Here is a 20,359-nt window from a genome sequence, read left to right as displayed (position 1 = left end):
ATTTTCGAGAAGCGACGACCGCGCTAGAACAGCGTTAATTAAGTGCCGAATTTTATATATTAGAAATAAGTTTTGAGGTTTTGACCACGAATATGGATACAGTTCTTCAATTGACATTTGTATTAAATTTGTAAAATTCGAAAATTTCATTTCTGTAGTTTTGGCCATAAAATCGCAACCCCACTGTGCATTGAATGGCATACGCATTGTGGCTGTAAATGAAAGTAGATCTGATAGGCTTTGGCAGCCGTAAATGTTGTTATCACTCGCATCAAATCGTTTAAACACAAATAAGCGGATAAGCATCAGGCGGACGAAATAAATCTCTGTATGATGATTAATTGGATTATAACGCAAATCTGGGGAACATTACCGTCAAAGAAGATAATGGGAAGTAATAGTGTTATTAATTAAACTCTTCTAGTCAGTGGCTTTGTTAACGAACTCATTAATAGTTTGTTGTTAACAGTTCGTTAAATGGACTTTCGAATTTCGTATACGTCACATTAATTTTGTAGTGCGAATTCAGGGTACCCTGTTGCGTGACTGATCCAGATTCTGCCTCTGAGACTAAATTCTCTGATAAAAACGAGTCTCGAAACCATGGGATTAGACATTGGTGTTTCACTTAGTGACTTATGACTGAACTTATATGATATTTTTTAACATACAATACAGAATATTTTTTATACAAACAATTAAGCAGAATATTGCAAAGTACAGTAGTTAAAAATACAACCAAGTTCAGAAAAACTTGTTATTAAAAATTTGCAGCATTTAAATTATAAAAAAAGCTCTTGACAATTTTAGTAATAATTTGATCCCTCCAACAGAAGCCCAAGAAATAAAATTAATTATTTTAGCTAAAAACCTGAAAATATCTGTCAGACTTTTGTTCAATATTCACGGCAAATGAAATCGAAAGATTCGTCGTCTGCTAATTTTTTTATAATCCACCCTGCGCCGACCTTGCGCAGGTATGTTTAATTTTAAACCACCGAATGAATCACGTATCCTAGATGGACGTATGAACGGTACGGTGGCCATGACTCAGATGTGACGCATGGACAGTGAATGCGTTAAATATGTTTCGGATTTGCTCACCCCATTTTACGCATCAATGAACTATTTATAACCGATTAAAGAGATAATGTTCATTATTCGAACCTTGGGAGAAGCAGGATTTCCACGATTAGAGCTGACACAGGTGTATGCGAACCCTGCTAGTGAGATTAGTAGAAACGTGCTACCTAAATTATTGCTGGAATAAATAGGGAAGCAAAACGTTCGTTGTTCGAATTGGTGGATAAGTGAAACCTCTGGCATCTAAGGAGAGGGGAGAGAGAAGGAGAGAGAGAGAGAGAGAAGGAGAGAGAGAGAGAGAGAGAGAAGGAGAGAGAGAGAGAGAAGGAGAGAGAGAGAGAGAAGGAGAGAGAGAGAGAGAAGGAGAGAGAGAAGGAGAGAGAGAGAAGGAGAGAGAGAGAGAGAGAGAGAGAGAGAGAGAGAGAGAGAGAGAGAGAGAGAGAGAGAGAGAGAGAGAGAGAGAGAGAACTTTCCTGGCATTAAAACACGATTCTCGTTCAGCTTTGCTAAGCTCTGCCTAAGGCACGAATATTTTAAACCGCAGCGATATTGGTACGAAACGAACATACTCGATCGTAAGTAGTGAGATTCTTATGGTAAAATAGCGAAGGAGGCTCGCGATGCCGACGGTCAGGGCCGATGAGCATTGGTTCAACGATCGTTCCGCGAGCAGACCTTGATTTATGCACGCACCACCTACATAATTCATATCGCTTCTATACAGTAACAATTCGAAAGCAGAAAAGCTCCGGGACAGGAAGCTTTGCCTGCGATCGAGAGCGGTACTGGCCCGATTTCTTTACGTCGTTAACAAATAAATCGATTTAAATAAGTCGAAGTTATTAGGATCGTTCCCTGGACACTGTGTTAGTAATCCCGTTCAACTGTTGCAACAAATTCTGAAGCAGGTTGCGATTGATACGATAATAAGGAGAATGGTAATTTGAATGGGTAATAAATAGTAACTGCTGAATTAATCATCGCGTTGATTTACCTGTATCAAATATAGCGAGAATAATAAAGATAGACTCTTTAAAACGCTTGATTCTGCTGCGCTTGGAGAATAGTTAAACACGGGTTACGTAATAGTATTAAGAATATTTAACAGAAATTTTACAGTAGAATTTTTATGTATTAAACTTCGTTTTCGAAAACTTTGGGCAATAGGATATGTCCGTAAGTTTATGTTTAAGGGTAGGGAAGTAATATATATAGTAGGTATACATTAGGAGTGGGCGGATCGTCCCGAGGCTCGGGTTCTCGGCCTTCGGGACGGGTCGGGAAAATTCGGGCGGGATTGGGCGGGGTCCCGATACTTTCGTATTGCTCGAGATCCCGAAGTTTTCGGGATCCCGAGACTCGATTCGGGCTACAAGCATGACCGCCATGAGCGGGCAATTTGATTTCAGGTCGGCCCGGCAAAACTCGGACGCGATCGGCTGGAAAGTAGGGTTGGGAGTATTCGAATAATTTAATATTCGAATATTTTACAAGTATTCGAATGCTACGAATAAACTTTGCATATTTCAGTATTCGAATGCTACGAATAAACTTCGAATATTTGAGTATTCGAATGCTACGAATAAACTTCGAATATTTGAGTATTCGAATGCTACGAATAAACTTCGAATATTTTCGAACACATCAGTATTCGAATTCTTAAATATTCGAATGGTATTCGAATACTTGGATATTCGAATAGTATTCGAATACTTGGATATTCGAATAGTATTCGAATACTTGGATTTTCGAATAGTATTTGAACACTTGAATATTCGAATTATATTCGCGAAATAATTGAGCAACTGAAGTATTCGAATACCGAAAAATTCGACAAATAGTTAGTCCCAGCCCTACTCGAAAGCCAGCTATTAAGAGGAGACCGAGTCGAAAAGAATTATGTATCATTTATATCAACACCAGTGATAAGTTTTTATCTTATTATTCATTTATATATATATATCGATGTTTAAACATATTTAAATGTTCATAATGCAATAATAACTTATAGCGTTGTATTCGGGAGGATTCATAGAATAATTTTTTCGCAACAACCAACCGAATAACTATTACCGTTTCGACAGAAAAAATGTTAAAATTTGAAAATTTGCAGTTTTTTCAAAATCAAATTTTTCAAAAACTGAGGGTGATGGGGGTTTCAGGGCACGAAAACCTATAAGAAACGGCTATTGATTGTTACAAGTCCGAAACACAAATCAAATTTGTCGAACTGTGTTATTTGCCATTCTTTTTTAACAAAAAAATTATTTTATTTACCTTAACCTGACGATACAATATCCTGAAAGTTTCAGGCGATCGATTAAATACTTTCCTAAAAAAAAAATTCCCGGAAATGTCTGGATTCTCAGTTACACAAGGCTCTCCCCTTAACCAATTCTGAAGGGAGGAGGATTATAGGTTGCGAGCCTTTCCAAATTATATTGATCGAGACAAGTTGGACAAGATTCGTGAAAATCCCTAACCCTCTACGATCTCCCCCTGTGCGCCGCGTATCGTGACTAATCCCAAATTGCATGTGCCCTTCGTGTGGAACGAATTAACACCCTTATATCGTGTCGAATATAAACGGATAACAGACTCGTTTAATCTATTGTGAATAGTATTAGTATGCATTTTTGACATGATTTTATAGAATCAACTGAAAGTATTATAAACTTAATTGCAATTTTTTATGAAGATCATAGTCCCTGTTCAAATAACTTCAGACAATATTGAAATTTTATCACAGTTTTTGTGAAAAAAAATCTAGATTACCATATATCGAGAAAAGACGAAGGATATCTTCAAAAAATTATAACTCATACAAATTTCAATATTACAACCTACAAATCTACAGAGTTGTTGTGTAGATATAATATTTTGAGGAAAAAAATATTTTGTAAGTCGGTTTTGGAGAATACGTATTTATTTTGCATATAGAAGGTAGGCTATTTTGGTAATTGAAAAAAAAAACAGATTTTTCATATAAACGTCTTATTTTTGTGCAAGAAATGATAGAAAATTTTTATACATTGTATTTTTCTCAGAAATTATGAAACTTATAGATTTTCCTCTTCCTCATTGTTTTTTTTCATTTGATTGTTTTCGTAAAGTCCACTTAGAACCTGTAGCTTATAAACGACTAAGTAGTTTGTGAACCTTTTTTGTTACTAACCGACCATCATCGCGCCTGTACTGATGGTGATGATTTAAACAGTCCTCGTAGAAAACACTGTCTGTGCCAAAATTAAAAAAAAAGTTATCAGAAAATTTTCTATGCGCCAATGGTAATGCTATAGTATAAACTTTGATTTTTAGCATTTACCTAGTGTTTTCTGCAAGGACTCTTCAATTATTCCCTGCATTACCAATGAACCCTGAATTACAAACTGAAAACCTACAATTTAAACTGAATTCCGTTTATACAGGCTTGGAGCAAAAGATTCACCAAGCATGTATAAGCAGAATGTGCATCTTGCATGCACATTATTCTCATGAATATTTAAATATTATTTTAAATACGTCTCTAAATTATGTTATGAGAATCCTGAAGTGTTCAGCTATTTCTGTTCCTTTTTCCAAGTTCTATAACCGAACTAACAATAAGTTTAGACCGACGTTTTTGAGACACCTTATATACTCCTGGGTATCGCGTAATAGCTGGGAATTGGTGAATATGTCGCGGCAATAAATACGTTCGAACCGATCTTTGTAACTAAGGAAACTATCGATCCGGTCGAATGTCCATCTGGTTCGGTGGGATGCGTGCTAGAGCCGACTGTCAACCCCGTTTCGTTGGGGCGGGCCAATCGATAACAGTTTAGTGCAACCCACGAATTCCCATCGACGATACAGACGCAGAACGGACAATGAAAGCCGGAAGTACGAATTCGCCAAATCGGTAGACTAAACCGATGGCATATGTTACACTCAACTGATTCTTGGACCACGTAGGACTAGCTTTACTACTCGGCTTCACCTGAAATTTAGATTCTGGTTTTATTGCGATTAAAAATTTTTTATTTTATTTAGTAAGTTTTTTTTGTGAAAATAGTCATATTCGTCTGGATTAGCTAGGCATAATGAGCTGGAACGCATTTCGTGACTCTAGAATTTACCGTTCGAAAGGTTTTAGGCGACAGACAAACACACCAACACTTTCTGCTTTATATATTAAGGGGTGGTTCCGGTCTAAATGTCGATTTTTTTTTTTTCGAATGTTCAATCTTTTAGGAATACGTGTTTAAAAGGATTTGTTGAAATTCGTAAAATTCCCGAAGTTATAGGCATTTGAGTTGCGGCAAATGCATGGGCAACAACGCGTTTTTCTCGAGACAGTGTTCTTAAAATCGGTGGAACCTGTATCTCGAAAAGATATTATCCGATTCGACTGAAACTTTTTTTATTTCGAAAAATATACTTCTGGCTCGTGGATAAACCAGTAAAATTTAAAAAAAAAGAAGAATTGTAATTTTCAAAGGCGTTGAAAGGACGAAAACTATAGGGGAAAAGTGATTTCAAACTTCAAGTATCGTTATTTTCTTAAAAATGTCATTTTTGCATTTTTTTTCTGGTTTACCCCCTAGCCAGAAGTATATTCTTCAAAATAAAAAAAGTTTCAGTCGAATCGGATAATAACTTTTGGAGATATAGGTCCCACCGATTTGGATGAATTTTTTGACGCCTTGACTTTAACGACTCCCCAGTGCCGTCTGCAATGATTAATTACAAAACAAAAAATATATTTCTATAACTTAAGACATCCTTAATACAATGCAAAAAGTCCCATTAAATTATATATAGTAGTTTTCCTTTAATTAATTCCTAAATATCACCTATTTTTTGGGCTCTAGACCAGAACCTCCCCTTAAGATATGAGAAAATAGAAATTCCATTTTTTTGCTCTCCTTCATAAATAAAAAGTGTTCTAGAAGCATTTAAACTTTCAAAATTTCAGGAAAAAGTTTTTTTTTTTTAGTTTTTCGAACGTTTTTCGAAAACCCTTTGTCGCACGAGAAAAAGTAATACAACATAAACGATGCTCCTTGTCCGGATGTACAACTTTTGTTTGACATATTTTTTTAGTTATTCAATAACTTGGAGGATATTATACAAAATCGACTTCGCGAGCTGCTAAACAATGATTTAAATGTTTAAGGGCTCAGGGGCACCCTTTCCCGTTATCCAATCGAACTCAAAGTTTACACGGATATTTTTTTTTAATTATTTGGAACTATTCTGAAGGGTGCCCCGAAGAGAATCTTGAAAAAAAATTGTACTAAGTAAATAAGAGCCACCCTACTGTAAGTGTACACAGTTAAAGATTAAAATTAAGACGTTCACCTTGCTATGTAAATAATAAACGACAAAGTGCACGAACTTATCTATTGGATACTGAAATTTATTTTTCTATTAGGAAAAACACAAAAGTTATAAATAAAATAACAGAAGAAAAAAATAGATTTCTATGAATATATTAAACAAAACTCAATGGCCAATTCCGCGAATATATTTGTAAACATATTTTCTAAATAGGTACTGAGTATATAATTTTTTTTTTGTAGAATTTGTTGACATGATTCTTCTGTTCTTACTGTTACTTGGACTTCACAGACGTATTTTACGAAGCTTCGAAGCTAAAAGTAATGCAGAATAAAAGGAGCTACGCGGGCGTTAACATAGCCGTTTATTGTCTAACCGCTGTTGCAATATCGTGGTGTGTGTAATCCAATATTTCCGTGTAATATAAACCGCTCCTCGCCTGTAAAGTACGTTGCACGATGAAGTGACGATTTCTCACCGTGATGTTGGCACGTCCTCTCCATTGCAGAAAGTCTCCAACTCCTGCCTCGTTTGGCTTGAAAATTTAGAAGTTCGCAAAGAGTATTGAATCTTTCGAGTAGGGGAGATCTCGTGCCCAGAAAATCCATTTAGACCCATCTGCTGGCGTCAGTTATTGCTTATTAGTTGAAATGGATATCACTTGTTTATAGAGAACACGAATTTTTTATATTAACAGGATCAGAATCGAACATAAATTCTGAAACTTTGTGAATTAGTAGGGGATTTCCTCCTGATTACAACGCAATTTTTGTTTGCTGCCGAAATTCACTCTAAGGGGGTGAAATTGACCCCTGAATATCAGATTATTTTCAGATTTTGTGTTATAACTTGTGAACTGTAAAATAATTTTTTTACCAAATGCTAGATCTAATTAAAAGAAGTAACTTTTGTCTTGAAAGTTTTCTTCTATCTCTTACAGTTCGCGAGTTATAACAGAAAAATCGGAAAATAGCCGATTTTTCAGGGGTTAATTTCACCCCGTTCGAGTGAATTTGGGCAGCAAACAAAAATGCGCTGTAATCAGGAGAAAATTCCCCTTTTATTTACAAAGTTTCAGAATTTTTTGAGTTTTCGAGTTCGGGATCTTCCCTTGTGGGTGTCACCCCCTCCACCAGCCTGCAGTTGAATATTTTTTAAAGAGGTCTACAATCATCACTTGCATTATTATTTTCAAAAATTTTTCTGTGCATTTTTTTTTTGTAAACAGATCAATTTTTTGTACTCACATGAGTGGTCATTTTTACTAAATCAGATAAGCTTACTTAAAGGATATATATTTTTTTTATAAATTATATATTCTGTACTATTTCTGAAGAATAATGCAAAACCAAAAACAGGACAGTATAAAATAGCATATTATTCCTAAAATACATTCTATACATCGCCAGGTTCTATCATTTTTTAAACATTCTAGGTCGGGAATTATTGAAAATTGTTAGTTGGAATGCATCCCAGCCTAAAAGAATACTTAAAATATTAGGTCTTAAAACCATTAAACATATAGACAAAACAAATAAAAAAAATAAGATTTTTCAACCGATCAATAGTCTTATCCCCAGATATATAATCCATCCTATACAAAAGAACTATTAAAGAAATAATCAAAACCACTCCTAAAAATATTATACTAACATAATCAACATAAATAGTTATACTAAAATTCATAAATCCAACCTCATAAATAGTTCAGTCAAATACACATAAAAATAAATAAATTCATGTATATGAATTTATTTTTTATTAATTTCAGCTTTAACATTAATATTATGAAAATATTACTTACTGCTGTGATTAATAATACTTTCCTTTTGCAACAAATTGTCATGAATTTTCATGACAAAAATATCACAATTCTCTCCCTGCCGTGAGGACAATTGAAAAGAAGAAGCAACACCTTCCTTTCGTGATTCATCTGCAAAGCGGGGCGTACCGTTTTGATAAACGATTGTTTCGCAGAAAGCCTGTCGATAATTTCACGTTCCCATTGTTCGTCGATGCTTCATCCACAATTGATGCATCCCGAGGCGCGCCGTATTCATTCGCAAATCGCAGGAATATCGCATTCGCGAATTGATTCTGATCACACGTTTCAACTTGCTTGATGACGGTGCTCGACGTTCCTGAGGATGAGACGTTTAGTGCAACTGAACGTCGGATAACTCGCGATTATTACTTCAGTCACGACTTCAGCTCGATCGCCAAAAGTGGCAGCTCGTTTTCACGAATCAAATTGGATTACACCCAATTTGCAGCCGTTTCTGGCGTTCTCGATCAAGCAAATAATTCACGACTTTCATTGGGATGTACCGTTCTCCGATTGTTTTAGTCAGGAAAGTTTCCGCGAAGTAGGGGAGCCGGGGCAAAGTGGGACGAAAAATGTTTGAAGTCGAATAAAATTTTTCCCTTTCAATAGAAATGTGTGAAAATAGATTTATAATATAATTTGAACATTACTATTGATAAATGACGAATATCGATACTTAAAATTAACGCAAAGTATATTAAAATTCAACTTGAAAAGAAAATGCAAAATCGACCACTTTACTGGGGTAAAGTGAGCAGAAATAAAATTTAATTAGAACTTTATTAGAACTTTTAAACTATTTAAACTATTTTTTTTTAAATATATTTCATTAATACAAGCTTAATGTTAATAATTTGTACTTTCTGTTACTAACTTAAACTCATTTTTTTCTTATATATTGAAAATAATTATTTGCGAGGACGCTGGAACCACCACTCCGCGTCGTTTCCTAGGTACCTGACAGGTTATTGCGCACATCACTCGCGCATCTTTTCTTTGCAGCTCAGTTTACCCCGGCCACTTTGCCCCGAATGTGTACTCAGTGGAAAATTAATTATTTAATAATGTTAGGATTAATGTTTTCTCAAACGCGTGTACATGTATGTTTATAAGCTTGTTATAAACACGCAGAAAAAAAATGGAGTTAAAATAACACATTTAAGACTCATTTATCTAAAAAGCTAAATTGAAAAAAAAAATTGGAAGTCTCTAAAACTTCATTTTTAATTTTTTAAATGAATTTCCATTTTTCGATACCTGAATGTGCATAATTATCATTGTCGTATTACATACATTTATTACGTCACCAAAATTTGTAAATATATTCTATTGTTAAAGAATAAATTAAGGAAGCTCATTTTACCCCGGAGTTCACTTTGCCCCGGTCTCCCCTACGTGAATATTTTACACCCCGTTTAAGATTGATCCGTTCACCTGGTTAGGTATAATACCGCTTCCTATTTTAATATTTCATGATTTTAATTTTGATCCAAAGGGAGCTAAAATTGGTTTGATCGACTATTTCTTCCGTTCTCAAATAGAAAATAACCGTACCTATCTGTAGTACACTGTATTCGCCGTGCAAAATTTTTGTTTATCCAGAAAATGTTCTCAAAAGCAACGGAAAATATAATTGGACGATATAGTTTGTTGGATTTGTTGGGCCATTTGAATTATGTTCGTACCGACACGCGCGTGCAAAAACTCGATTTTTCTTTCAGGGTTGTAAGGCCCGATTCACCTTGCGGGACGCGCGTAGCCGGACGATCCTATCACCCGTCAAACTAGTATTGGGTGGCTATTTACTTCGGGCCTTCCCAAGTAGGGGTAAACCACTCCTGAAACACATATTTCGGTTCTCCCTCCAACGCTACCCCTTCAGCTAAGGTGGGACGATTTCTACTACCTTTTCTCTGAGGAGACAGTAACGCCGCTAGGAAGCATGTGGGGGCGCGTTAGGGTGAAACTGCCAAGTGTGTCAAGTTTTTATAGGAAATTTCATAATGACTTAAAAATAGTAGGAAAAATTAAAATTTAATTTAGTCTAAAAGTTCCTATAAAATTATTAGTAGAAGTAAACTTCGACTCGTAGAGGTCTGAGTTCTGAATTCGAGTTGTAGAGGCGAAATACATAATTTAACATGCAAAATATAGTTCGAGTTAAGGAAGTTTTATTTCGAGTTGTAGAGGTGTTTACACCGGAGCGAAAGGGAATGATGAAAATTTTCCACTTATAAAGGTTTCCGAGTTCTCGAGGTTCGACTGTATAATATCGGTACCGTACCGTAACCGAAATCGACGTAGTTAGAAATTTCAGTCGCTTATAACAGTTATTCATATCGGTTCTTCATAAATGTTCCATTCAGAGCCGATATATAACAATTCGGAACAGTTACTTCTGGAACCGTTTCAACCCCCGACTACAATCCCTAAATTCCGAGTAGTTATGCCGTCTTACTAATTCGGATAGCAGAGATTTCACTGTGTATGTACATATTTCCGAAGGCGCGTGGGGAAGAGAAATGGACGAGTCTGGCTAGGAATAATCTAGAAAGGAGAGGGTTGGATGACACGACGGTGGAAAAGCAGACCAAAGGAGAATTAAGGTAGATTCACACACCATTCGTCTAGCCGGCGGCAGGGTACCGACCGTCGAAACATTCTTCAATGGCTTTTACATGGTGACGTTAAACGGTCGTCGGACGGGGCAACGTGAATGTCCCCACGCGAAACCCATTGAAGAATGTTCCGACGGATGGTAATCTGCCGCCGGCTAGGCGGGCAGTGTGAATCCACCTTTAATATGGGAAAAGGGCGGTGGATGGATGCTTTCCGTCGCGCTGGAGTCAGGCGTGCAAACGAAATACCGAAATAGGGGAGCTTGAGACGAGCTGGCAGAGGGAAAATAGGAGAAATAGGATGGGGCGCAGAAGAGGGTGGGAAGGGAAACCTACGCAGACGTGGATCGTGGGTCGTTGCACTTGCTCTCAGAGACGCATAGGTACACACCGCTGTTCCGTAACTGCTCGGATGCTTGCAAGCAACATTTACTATCGCAGCTAGTCGACACGAAACGAGCTTGCTTGTTAGAATTTTATTGCGACGAATCTTACATTTTTGGGAAAATAATTTTCGGCACTTGGTTTCTTCTTTAATTTATTTTCATCTGCGGATTAATCTGCTATGCTGGTGCGATCGAAAGTGCGGCGTGGGCTGGTGAAAGGCATTGTGTAAAAATAAATTGGAGATGCAGAACAAAGTTTTTGTAAATTAGCTGTCGTGTTTAATTAAGAGCAGTGAGCTGAAAATTACTCTGATGCAACTTGTTACGGGCCATATTTTGTTTGCTTGTTTTTACAAATATTACCAATAGTAAGAAGAATTCATATTTTAGATTTTTTAGAGCAGAATCGCGTATGTAATAACGATTTTTATGAATTTTATGCAATGACAATTTCTGTACATATTTAATGTGTTTTAATGGGTGCAAAGTGTTGTCACTTCAAGTATCCCAAATTTGGATTTATAGTACTCTGGTACTAATGCCACTTGCAAACATAACGACAGAGGCATAGTTTATAATGAAATTTGTTGGATATTTGAAATAGTTTTTAGATATTATTTTTTATAAAGAATCACTGCTATGGCGGCTGCGCCATAAATAATGGAATACTCTATATTATTTAGTGTTCTCTTTTTTAATATCAGTGGAACAGAGAGAGACAAAAATTTTATTTAAATAAAAATTTCGGATAACGAATAAAAGTTAAAAAAATTATTCGTCATGTGTCGAATAAAGTTAAACCGGGTTAACTTTATCCCCATAAAAAAAACTTCAAAAAGGTACAAAATTACGCCAAGTACATGAAAAAGTCGAGGACGAAAAACAGTATTATTAAACAAATCATAAAAAAAATAGAAGAAAGTAGGGTAAAGGTACCAGTAGAGTCGAATAAATACCATTTATTCGTCGAATAAATTCTCTTCAGAAAAAAAAGAAAAGCAAAAATTTTGCCGTCGATATTGGTTATCCGTAACAAAAAAAAATCGAGTTATTAATAATAATTACTGGTAACCACAAAAAAATTTGGTCATTTATATTGGTTACTGGTAACCAAAATTAAATTTCGGTCATCGATAATGGTTACTGGAAGCCAAAACAGTTTTAATCATTCATACTGGTTAGTCGTAACCAAAATCATTTAATGAAAGATATTAACTCTTACACCATAACTTTTAAAATTTATCATATAACAATTATGATGTCTGCATACAACCCAATGAACCAGGAGAAAGTGGATGAAAAGGCCAAGTATTAAGATTAGCAAATCATTGTTATCAGTTTCATACTGTCCAAGATTCGAAGGTCATCTTTCAGAACTGATTGCACGTTTCTTCGCAAACTACTCTACTTGATATTTATACAAATTCAACACAGTAACAGTTCCAGTTTTCAGTGGAAAATCTGTGATATCAGAACATCACCTCATAGTATCTATACTCCCAGTCATTTAAGAAGGAACCCGTTTCGCGCATGTAGAATGAGCTCATTGGCTCTAAAAAAGCGTTGGTGGGGGTACAGCCAATAGTGGCTTCTCCCGGCACCAATGAGCGTCAACCTGCGCAGAACCGGTTTAAACTCGTCGGTCGGCAGGTTCCTTCTTAAATGACACAGACTATACTGCCCTCCCCAGTTAAACTGTCCTATCTAGCATTTTTACATTTTTCAAGATATGTTGAAATATTTGAAGTTCCACGCGTCTTTTACCTTTTACGTAAAGTTAGAAAACTCTACGTGCTTCGTAAAAGTTTATAAACAGTATAATGTATTTAACCTAACTTATTTCCAAATGGTTATAATATCCTATCTAAAACAATTAATCAATTGGTACGGTAATAATACATCACCTACCGGTACACCTATTACAAAAAATTATATTAGGCTGTTACGAGATAATAACAACATGTTTTAATTTAAATGAAGGAAAATAAGGACGGTACAAAGTAAATGATAAAACTTCAGTTTTCTCGGTTGTTTCAAAATGTTAGATAGGACAATTTAACTAAAGAGGGCAGTATATGTCAAATTTTGATTTTAGTTAAACAATCATACGCACACAAACTATGTACATAGACCCGTTTCAAGGAACCTTAGTGATCTTCTTAATATTTTAAAAAATTCTTCTTAAAAAATTGTCTTCTCAGACAGTGTGTTGTATCGCCGATGGCAAGAAGAACTTTTTGAATGGTAAGGTTCTTTGACGTTCCACTCTTGTGTTGTAAGACGATCTTCTCCAGACTTCTTTTAATCTTCCGTGTAAAATCCACTCGCCAATTAAAAATGTAAAATTCGAAGGCAATATAATTACTTCCTCCCGGCCTCTCTATTACGTAAAGTTATACTATTTATATTGAAACAGCGCTATGAGAACTATATAGCAGCAGTCGCTGTTGGTTTCAGTGTTTCTTGTTGCATTACGTTTCCACTGTTGCGCGCGTAATATTATATCGGGCGGCAGACCGGCAATGTAATAATTACAATTACGTAATTTTGCGTTGAGGCGCTTCGGGGCACATGAATCACTGTTATCGTTGCTGATTCATGCGCCACAAATAGCTATTGTACATTGCAAATCGTAGGACGGAGAATATAAAGGAACGTGACCGACCTTTAACTGGTATTAGGCCGATAAGCAAAATGGTGCGAAATCTCCGGTGGCACCAGATTAAGAAATATAAATGGGAATGAATGGTAAAATCTGTGAGCAGTTGTAGACATTAGTAAAAATAGAGAGAATAAGTATTATATTCTATAATTATATGCTATTAATAATTTTTTAATTTTTATCTTCCTCGTAACATAAAAATAATAATTATATTCTATCAGTTTACGAGGAAGATAAAAATTAATAAATTTCATGAATATACACTGTAACAGACGTTGTAAGAAGAAAAGAATACTGAATTTTATTCTTTAAATAAATTTGTATAATCACCTAATGAATCTTATTGAATTTGCATTAAAAATATTATTATCCGTTCAACTCGGCTCCCCCAAGATGAAATCCTGTGGACGCCACTAGGCGAGTGAATATATTAAACATATATGTAAACTATATTTCCTAATAACTTTTTTTGTTTGGTTAATCAAAGGATAACTATCCCGCACCCAGACCAACTGAAAATTCAAATTTAAATTTTTCGCTCCGCCCTAGTCACCATCCCTCTACCTTCGTTGCCATGAATATTGACTCTATAATATGTCTTCGTAAATATTTCTGTAAATTGTTAGACCTTAATAATAAAATTGAAAAATTTGGTGAATTTTAAACATAAACATCGCTTTTATCCACAACTATTTTTTCAAACACAAATTTCAACCCATCAAAATTTACATTTCTAGAAAAAGACTATTAGAGCATGATTTCTGTAAATTGTTAGACCTTAATAATTTTAAACAAAGCTCAACTATTTTTTCAAACACAAATTTCAACCCATCAAAATTTACATTTCTAGAAAAAGACTATTAGAGATGATTGTAATGTGCATGGAAGTTAAAAGCTTGTAAATGACGCTGGGGTGCAGTGAAGATTTCGATTAAAAAATTTAATTAAAATAGGAAATAAATATTTGTACTTATTTTAAAATTTTCAGTTTCTTTAATATTTATGGAATTATAAAAATATAACAAAATAAAGTATACTGCATTTGTACAAAATCAAAAAAATAAAAATTAAATTACCTAAAATCCGTACAATTTTTGAGTTTATTTAATATTTATGGATCTACAAAAATGTAACACAATAAAATAGATTGCGCACAAAACCAAATGAAAACGAAAACTAAAATCCGCACAAAATATAAATTTTTTGCAGTGGTACCAAATTATAAATTTGTATTCCATTTAGTATTTCTCTTCAGAAAATATGAACTCGTGAATACACTTTTACAATACCTAATGAGTACACTATTACATACTACAATCTGCTTGTGTTCGAGGCAAGTTTCAAGTGAAAATGAAATCAATTCCGAAACAATATTCCAATAGCACGAAAAACACTTACACCTGAAAAAATGTAGCTTAAAATAAGGTAAACACGTTTTATATTTACATACAAGCACTTAAGGGTGGTTCTACTTTGCAGGTGTAGAAAAATGTGTATTTTCGGGGATTTAAAAGGAAGAAATAGTAAATTCATTGTAGCATACACAATAATGCGTGAGAAAAAGCTACAGAGAAATATAGTTGCCATCACATTGCTTTTCAAAGTGCGCCCGGCGATAGGCAATCACCATTCCCTTGCTTTCTCCATCACACCTTGTATCTTCCTGCATCGTTTAACCTCTTAAGTGCTTGTGGCGGATATAATCGTCGTGTACTTGTGCATCACGGAGCACTTAAGCTGGATATATTCACGTCGAATAAATAGTCGCGGAGCTGTATACACGACTTCTTTTTTTAATTGTCATGTTCATACACTCGCCTAGAAACACACTGTGCTGAATATAACGAACCGCTTAAGAGGCTAACTTCTCTCACTTCGAGTATGCTTACCCGGCACGCCGAAGTTTCAATCGATGTTACATATTGATTTCATTAAGGGGTCAGTCCACTGTGACGGTTCGAAAAATTAAGCTCTTTTTAAAGATTTTTTCTACGTAGATAGGCACAACATATAATGCAATAAATCTTTTTGGTATTTTTTAATCTACTCTTATATTATACAAAAAAAATTAAAACAATTTTTTTTAATTTGTTCTAAAACTTTAAACGCGATTATCTCAAAACGACAATTTTTCAAATGGTGCAGGTAATTGCAAAAAAACTTTTTGACCAATCAGTCTGAAATTTGCACACGTTATTCAGCACATCAGTGGCTATGGCCGGGACTAGGATTATATTTACTGATAAAAAATTAACGAAATGGCGGACGTTTGAACTTTAAGTGTCGAAATACGGTGATTTTTTTCTAACATTTTGCCTTGTAAAAAATATGAAATGGTTAATAAAAAAATGTACTGAATAACGTGTACAAATTTCAGACTGATTTGGTCAAATAGTTGTTTCGCAATCACTTGCAGCAGTTGAAAAAATGTCGTTTTGAGATAATTGCGTTTAAAGTTTTAAAACAAATTAAAAAAATTATTTTTAATATTTTTGTATAATATAAGAGCAGATTAATAAATACCAAAAAGATTTATTGCATTATATGTTGTACCTATCTACTGAGAAAAAAATCTTTAAAAACAGCTTAATTTTTCAAACCGTCACAGACCCCTCAAGGGTGAATCCTAATTTTTGGGCTAAAAACATAGCCAAATTTAGCAAAACCACCGATTCGATTCATCTGAAATTTGAACCATATTTTTATGCATTTTTCAAGAAGCTGCAGTTTTTTTTTTATTAATTTTCAATAATAAGTAGTTGTGCATGATCATTTGTGCTGAAACAGAAAATTGAAAGGGCGTTATTTTACTTTATACACAGGCAGCTTCAGTGTGATGAACCAAAATACAAAAAAAAATTATTGAGGAGTGTCGTGAGTTTTCAAATCAAACCTTAATTTTTGCAATGTGCCTCTTAATTAAAATTGGACGATTTTATTATGTAACGAAAAATTATACAACTTCTCGGTATTCTGGCACAAGCATGAAAGAATCTATAATTCGTAGAGTTGAGTGAACTGCTGGTTTTGCAATCATTCAACTATAGTGTTTCCCACTTCAAAACCCTGTATTCGGTAAGCGCAGCATGGTACAGAAATATATCTGATCGATCCATGCGCAAATAGATTAGAGCAGAAAGGGTTAAAAGACATTTCACGTTAAATCTATCTTATCGTTCCATCACCCCGATCCAAGATCGTTTCGTCGATTATTGAATCGGTTATTTCAGAAACGACATATGTGACACTTTCCAGTTTGTGCGAAAACCGATAAAAACTGTTTCATCCCAATAATTCCTGCTCTAAAAATCAGTTGAGAAATATATATTTTATAAAAAATTAAAAAAAAAAAATAAACCGTCTTCAAAAAAATAAAATTGCACTAAAAAGTTAAAAATAATTTTTTCCCCTATTTAATCTACGACTCTCATATTTTTTAAGCCGGCGTCAGATTTACACAGTGCAAATGATGAGGCACCGATCTAAAAAATATGAGAGTCGTATATTAAATACGGGAAAAAATTATTTTTAACTTTTTAATACAATTTTATTATTTTGAGGACGGTTTTAATTTTTTAAAATTTTTTTATTTTTAACTTTTTAGTTTTATATATATTTACACAATATGCTGAGGAGATATGCGCGTACGTACATAAAATGTGAGAAATGTGTTATAGCTTTGGAGTAAAAAAATTCCAAAGACCACCCTTTTTCGGCCTCCGAACCGAAATTTCCAACTATTATCTGTTTCGGTTACGGTTCCTATTTCCTTCCTCATATCGGTTGCATAATCGTTATTTTTTCGGTTCTATATCGGTTCCGAAACGGTTCTAAAATCAATTCTTGTATTATAAAAAAAGGAGAAACATTTATACATATCATTGATTTCTAATAAAGCGTTGAAATAAACAAATCAACCACATATTTTTTACATTCACACACACACTATATTATCAAAAATAGTAAATCAACAGTTCCTCCTGTTTCCACAAGAATTCCAATAAGGATACAATAATAAATATCAATTAGAGAAAAGTCGACACAAGAATTGATTCTGAAACCGTTTCGGAACCAAAAAAATAACAGTCATGGAACCGATATGAGGAGGGAAATAGGAACAGTAACCGAAACAGAAAATAGTTGGAAATTTCGATTCTTCATAACAGTTTTAATCAGAACCTTATATAACACTTTTAAACAGTTATTTTCTCAACCGTTTCAAGCTCTGTCTGTGTCATTTCTACCCAAACGATTCATCCTGCTAACCAGAATAACGATATATTTCCAACTGAAAGCCCCAAAAAAATGCCACAGGTGTCCTTTCCGAAATAGCCGATTTAATTGAGAAAACATACATTCTACAGCAGAGGTGTCCTTTCGTGTTCCAGACGGACTAAAGCGCGCGCATCAGATCCTGCTGCAGTGGGCGAAGCACGCGGGCTCCAAGGACAACATCACCTTGGTCGTGGTCCTGTTGACCCCAGCCGGCGAGATCGCAGCCAGGCCGCCAAACTCTCATCCGCTCCATAGCTCGCAAGTGAATGATATACTCGAGAAGATGAACTCGAAGGAGAAACCGTTGTTCCTGGAAATCGACGATGCGCACAACGCGATCAACTCGAACATACTGAAGCAGGCGATCATCTCCCAGGACCCGCGGGACCACGAAGACGACGGGATCCTGGCGGCCAGCAACGGGAAACACGAGAACGGCGACGCCGACTACGATTACGCGGACCTGGGCCCGGAGACTGACGTCGACGCCATCGACGACGTCGCCACAACTCCCGTGAAGAATCTCAGCTACGAGTTCTACAAGGACGACGACGACGACCACCCGGACAAGGACTCGAACCTGCTGGCCGACGTCGACGAAACGACGATCAACGATAACCACCAGCCTGATGCTGAGGACAGTTTGCGCGGGGCTGATGAGAATAAGCTTCTCGACGAAATTATGGCGGCCAACGTAGTGGTCCAGGAGCAAGTCTCCGTGCAGACTCTCGACGACATCCGCGAGGGTGTTCGGGAGCAGATCGAGGAGAACGTGAACGAGGAAGAAGCCGAGATGAAGGACGACGATCGCGTGGGGTCTCCAGCCAACAGTAAGTCTGAATCACAAATTGAGCCGCGCTCCTACGGGCGAATCGTTTCCGATTGGATCCTCAAGTGCGCGTTCTTGGTCGGCAAGCTCATTCTCTTCAGGTTCGTCTCTGTGTACGATTCCTCGGGATTCTGAGGGGAACCGACGAGTCCTCTGTTCTGTAGCGAGGAAATCAGATTGATGTTCATTTTGCTGGTAGGTGGTTAGTTGGCTGAGGTAGAGGGAGTCTGGGGAATTTAGCGAGTACACTTCTGCTGATAAATATTTAGCCACTTGGACAATCAGGATTTAGCACTGTTGGGAGGCAACGCGAAGTATGGGTGGTTATGAGAGCTATAGCGTAAAGAGGTTTTTATTTATTTAGAAACAACTGTGAGGAATCAAGTTCCTTGTGTAGCAAGTCAACATTAGTGTCTCTATATTTAATTGTTATTGTTTACACTTTGATTCTTTCATTTGTTCCTTTTCCTTGGCGTTGCTTTTTGATGTTCTTCTGGAAGCAGAATACACAGTAGGGCGGAGCGGAAAATTTAAATTTGAATTTACAGTTGGCCTGGGTGCGGGATAGTTGTCTTTTGATTAACCAAACACAACTGTAAAAAAAATTTGGAAAATATTCATGTGTGCAGGTTCCTTTTTCTCATAAAAATGATTATATTGTCATACTCTATATGCGAAAATTAAAATTTGAATTTACAGTTTTCCTGGGTGCGGGATAGTTGTCTTTTGATTAACCAAACACAACTGTACAAAATTTTTGGAAAAATATTCGTGTCTGCAGGTTCCTTTTTTTCCTAAAAATGATTATATGATTATATTTGTAAACAAAATTTGGAAAAATATTCATGTTTATAATCATATAATCATTTTTAGGAGAAAAAGGAACCTGCAGACATGAATTTTTTTCCAAAATTTTTTTACAATTTTTTTTTTAAATGATTGTATAATCATATAATCATTTTTAGGAGAAAAAGGAACCTGCAGACATGAATATTTTCCAAATTTTTTTACAGTTGTGTTTGGATAATCAAAAGATAACTATCCTGCACCCAGGCCAACTGAAAATTCCAATTTAAATTTTCACCTATATAGTGTCGCTCCGCCCTAATCCACAGATCATCGGAACATGTTAAGGGGTTATACCTAGTCAGGCGGCCGAAAAGAGGCGAATATTTGTGAATTTTTTTTGAACAAGCGGAAGCATATATTCTTACAGAACTTATTGCACTTAAAAGAGCAACATTTAAAGAACATTTGGTAATTTTTTCGTAGGGAAATATTTAAGTTTATAATAAAATAACAACCCACATCCAAGAAGCCTTTTTAAAAATTTGGTTTTGCGGTGAGCACTGCCATTCG

General features: G+C 35.6%; 1 protein-coding gene across 1 annotated transcript in view; it reads left to right on the top strand.

Moving 5' to 3' along the window:
• Positions 1-20,359, top strand: part of LOC143369097 (uncharacterized) — a 164,024-nt gene that overhangs the window by 97,752 nt on the left and 45,913 nt on the right. Inside the window, exon 8 of the mRNA XM_076812549.1 lies at positions 18,285-19,001. Coding sequence (XP_076668664.1) covers positions 18,285-19,001 — 717 coding nt within the window. The remainder of the gene's footprint in view (positions 1-18,284; positions 19,002-20,359) is intronic.

The sequence above is a fragment of the Andrena cerasifolii genome, chromosome 5 (assembly GCF_050908995.1).
Source record: "Andrena cerasifolii isolate SP2316 chromosome 5, iyAndCera1_principal, whole genome shotgun sequence".
Classification (NCBI taxonomy): Eukaryota; Metazoa; Arthropoda; class Insecta; order Hymenoptera; family Andrenidae; genus Andrena; species Andrena cerasifolii.
This window is presented reverse-complemented; position numbering and strand designations above follow the sequence as displayed.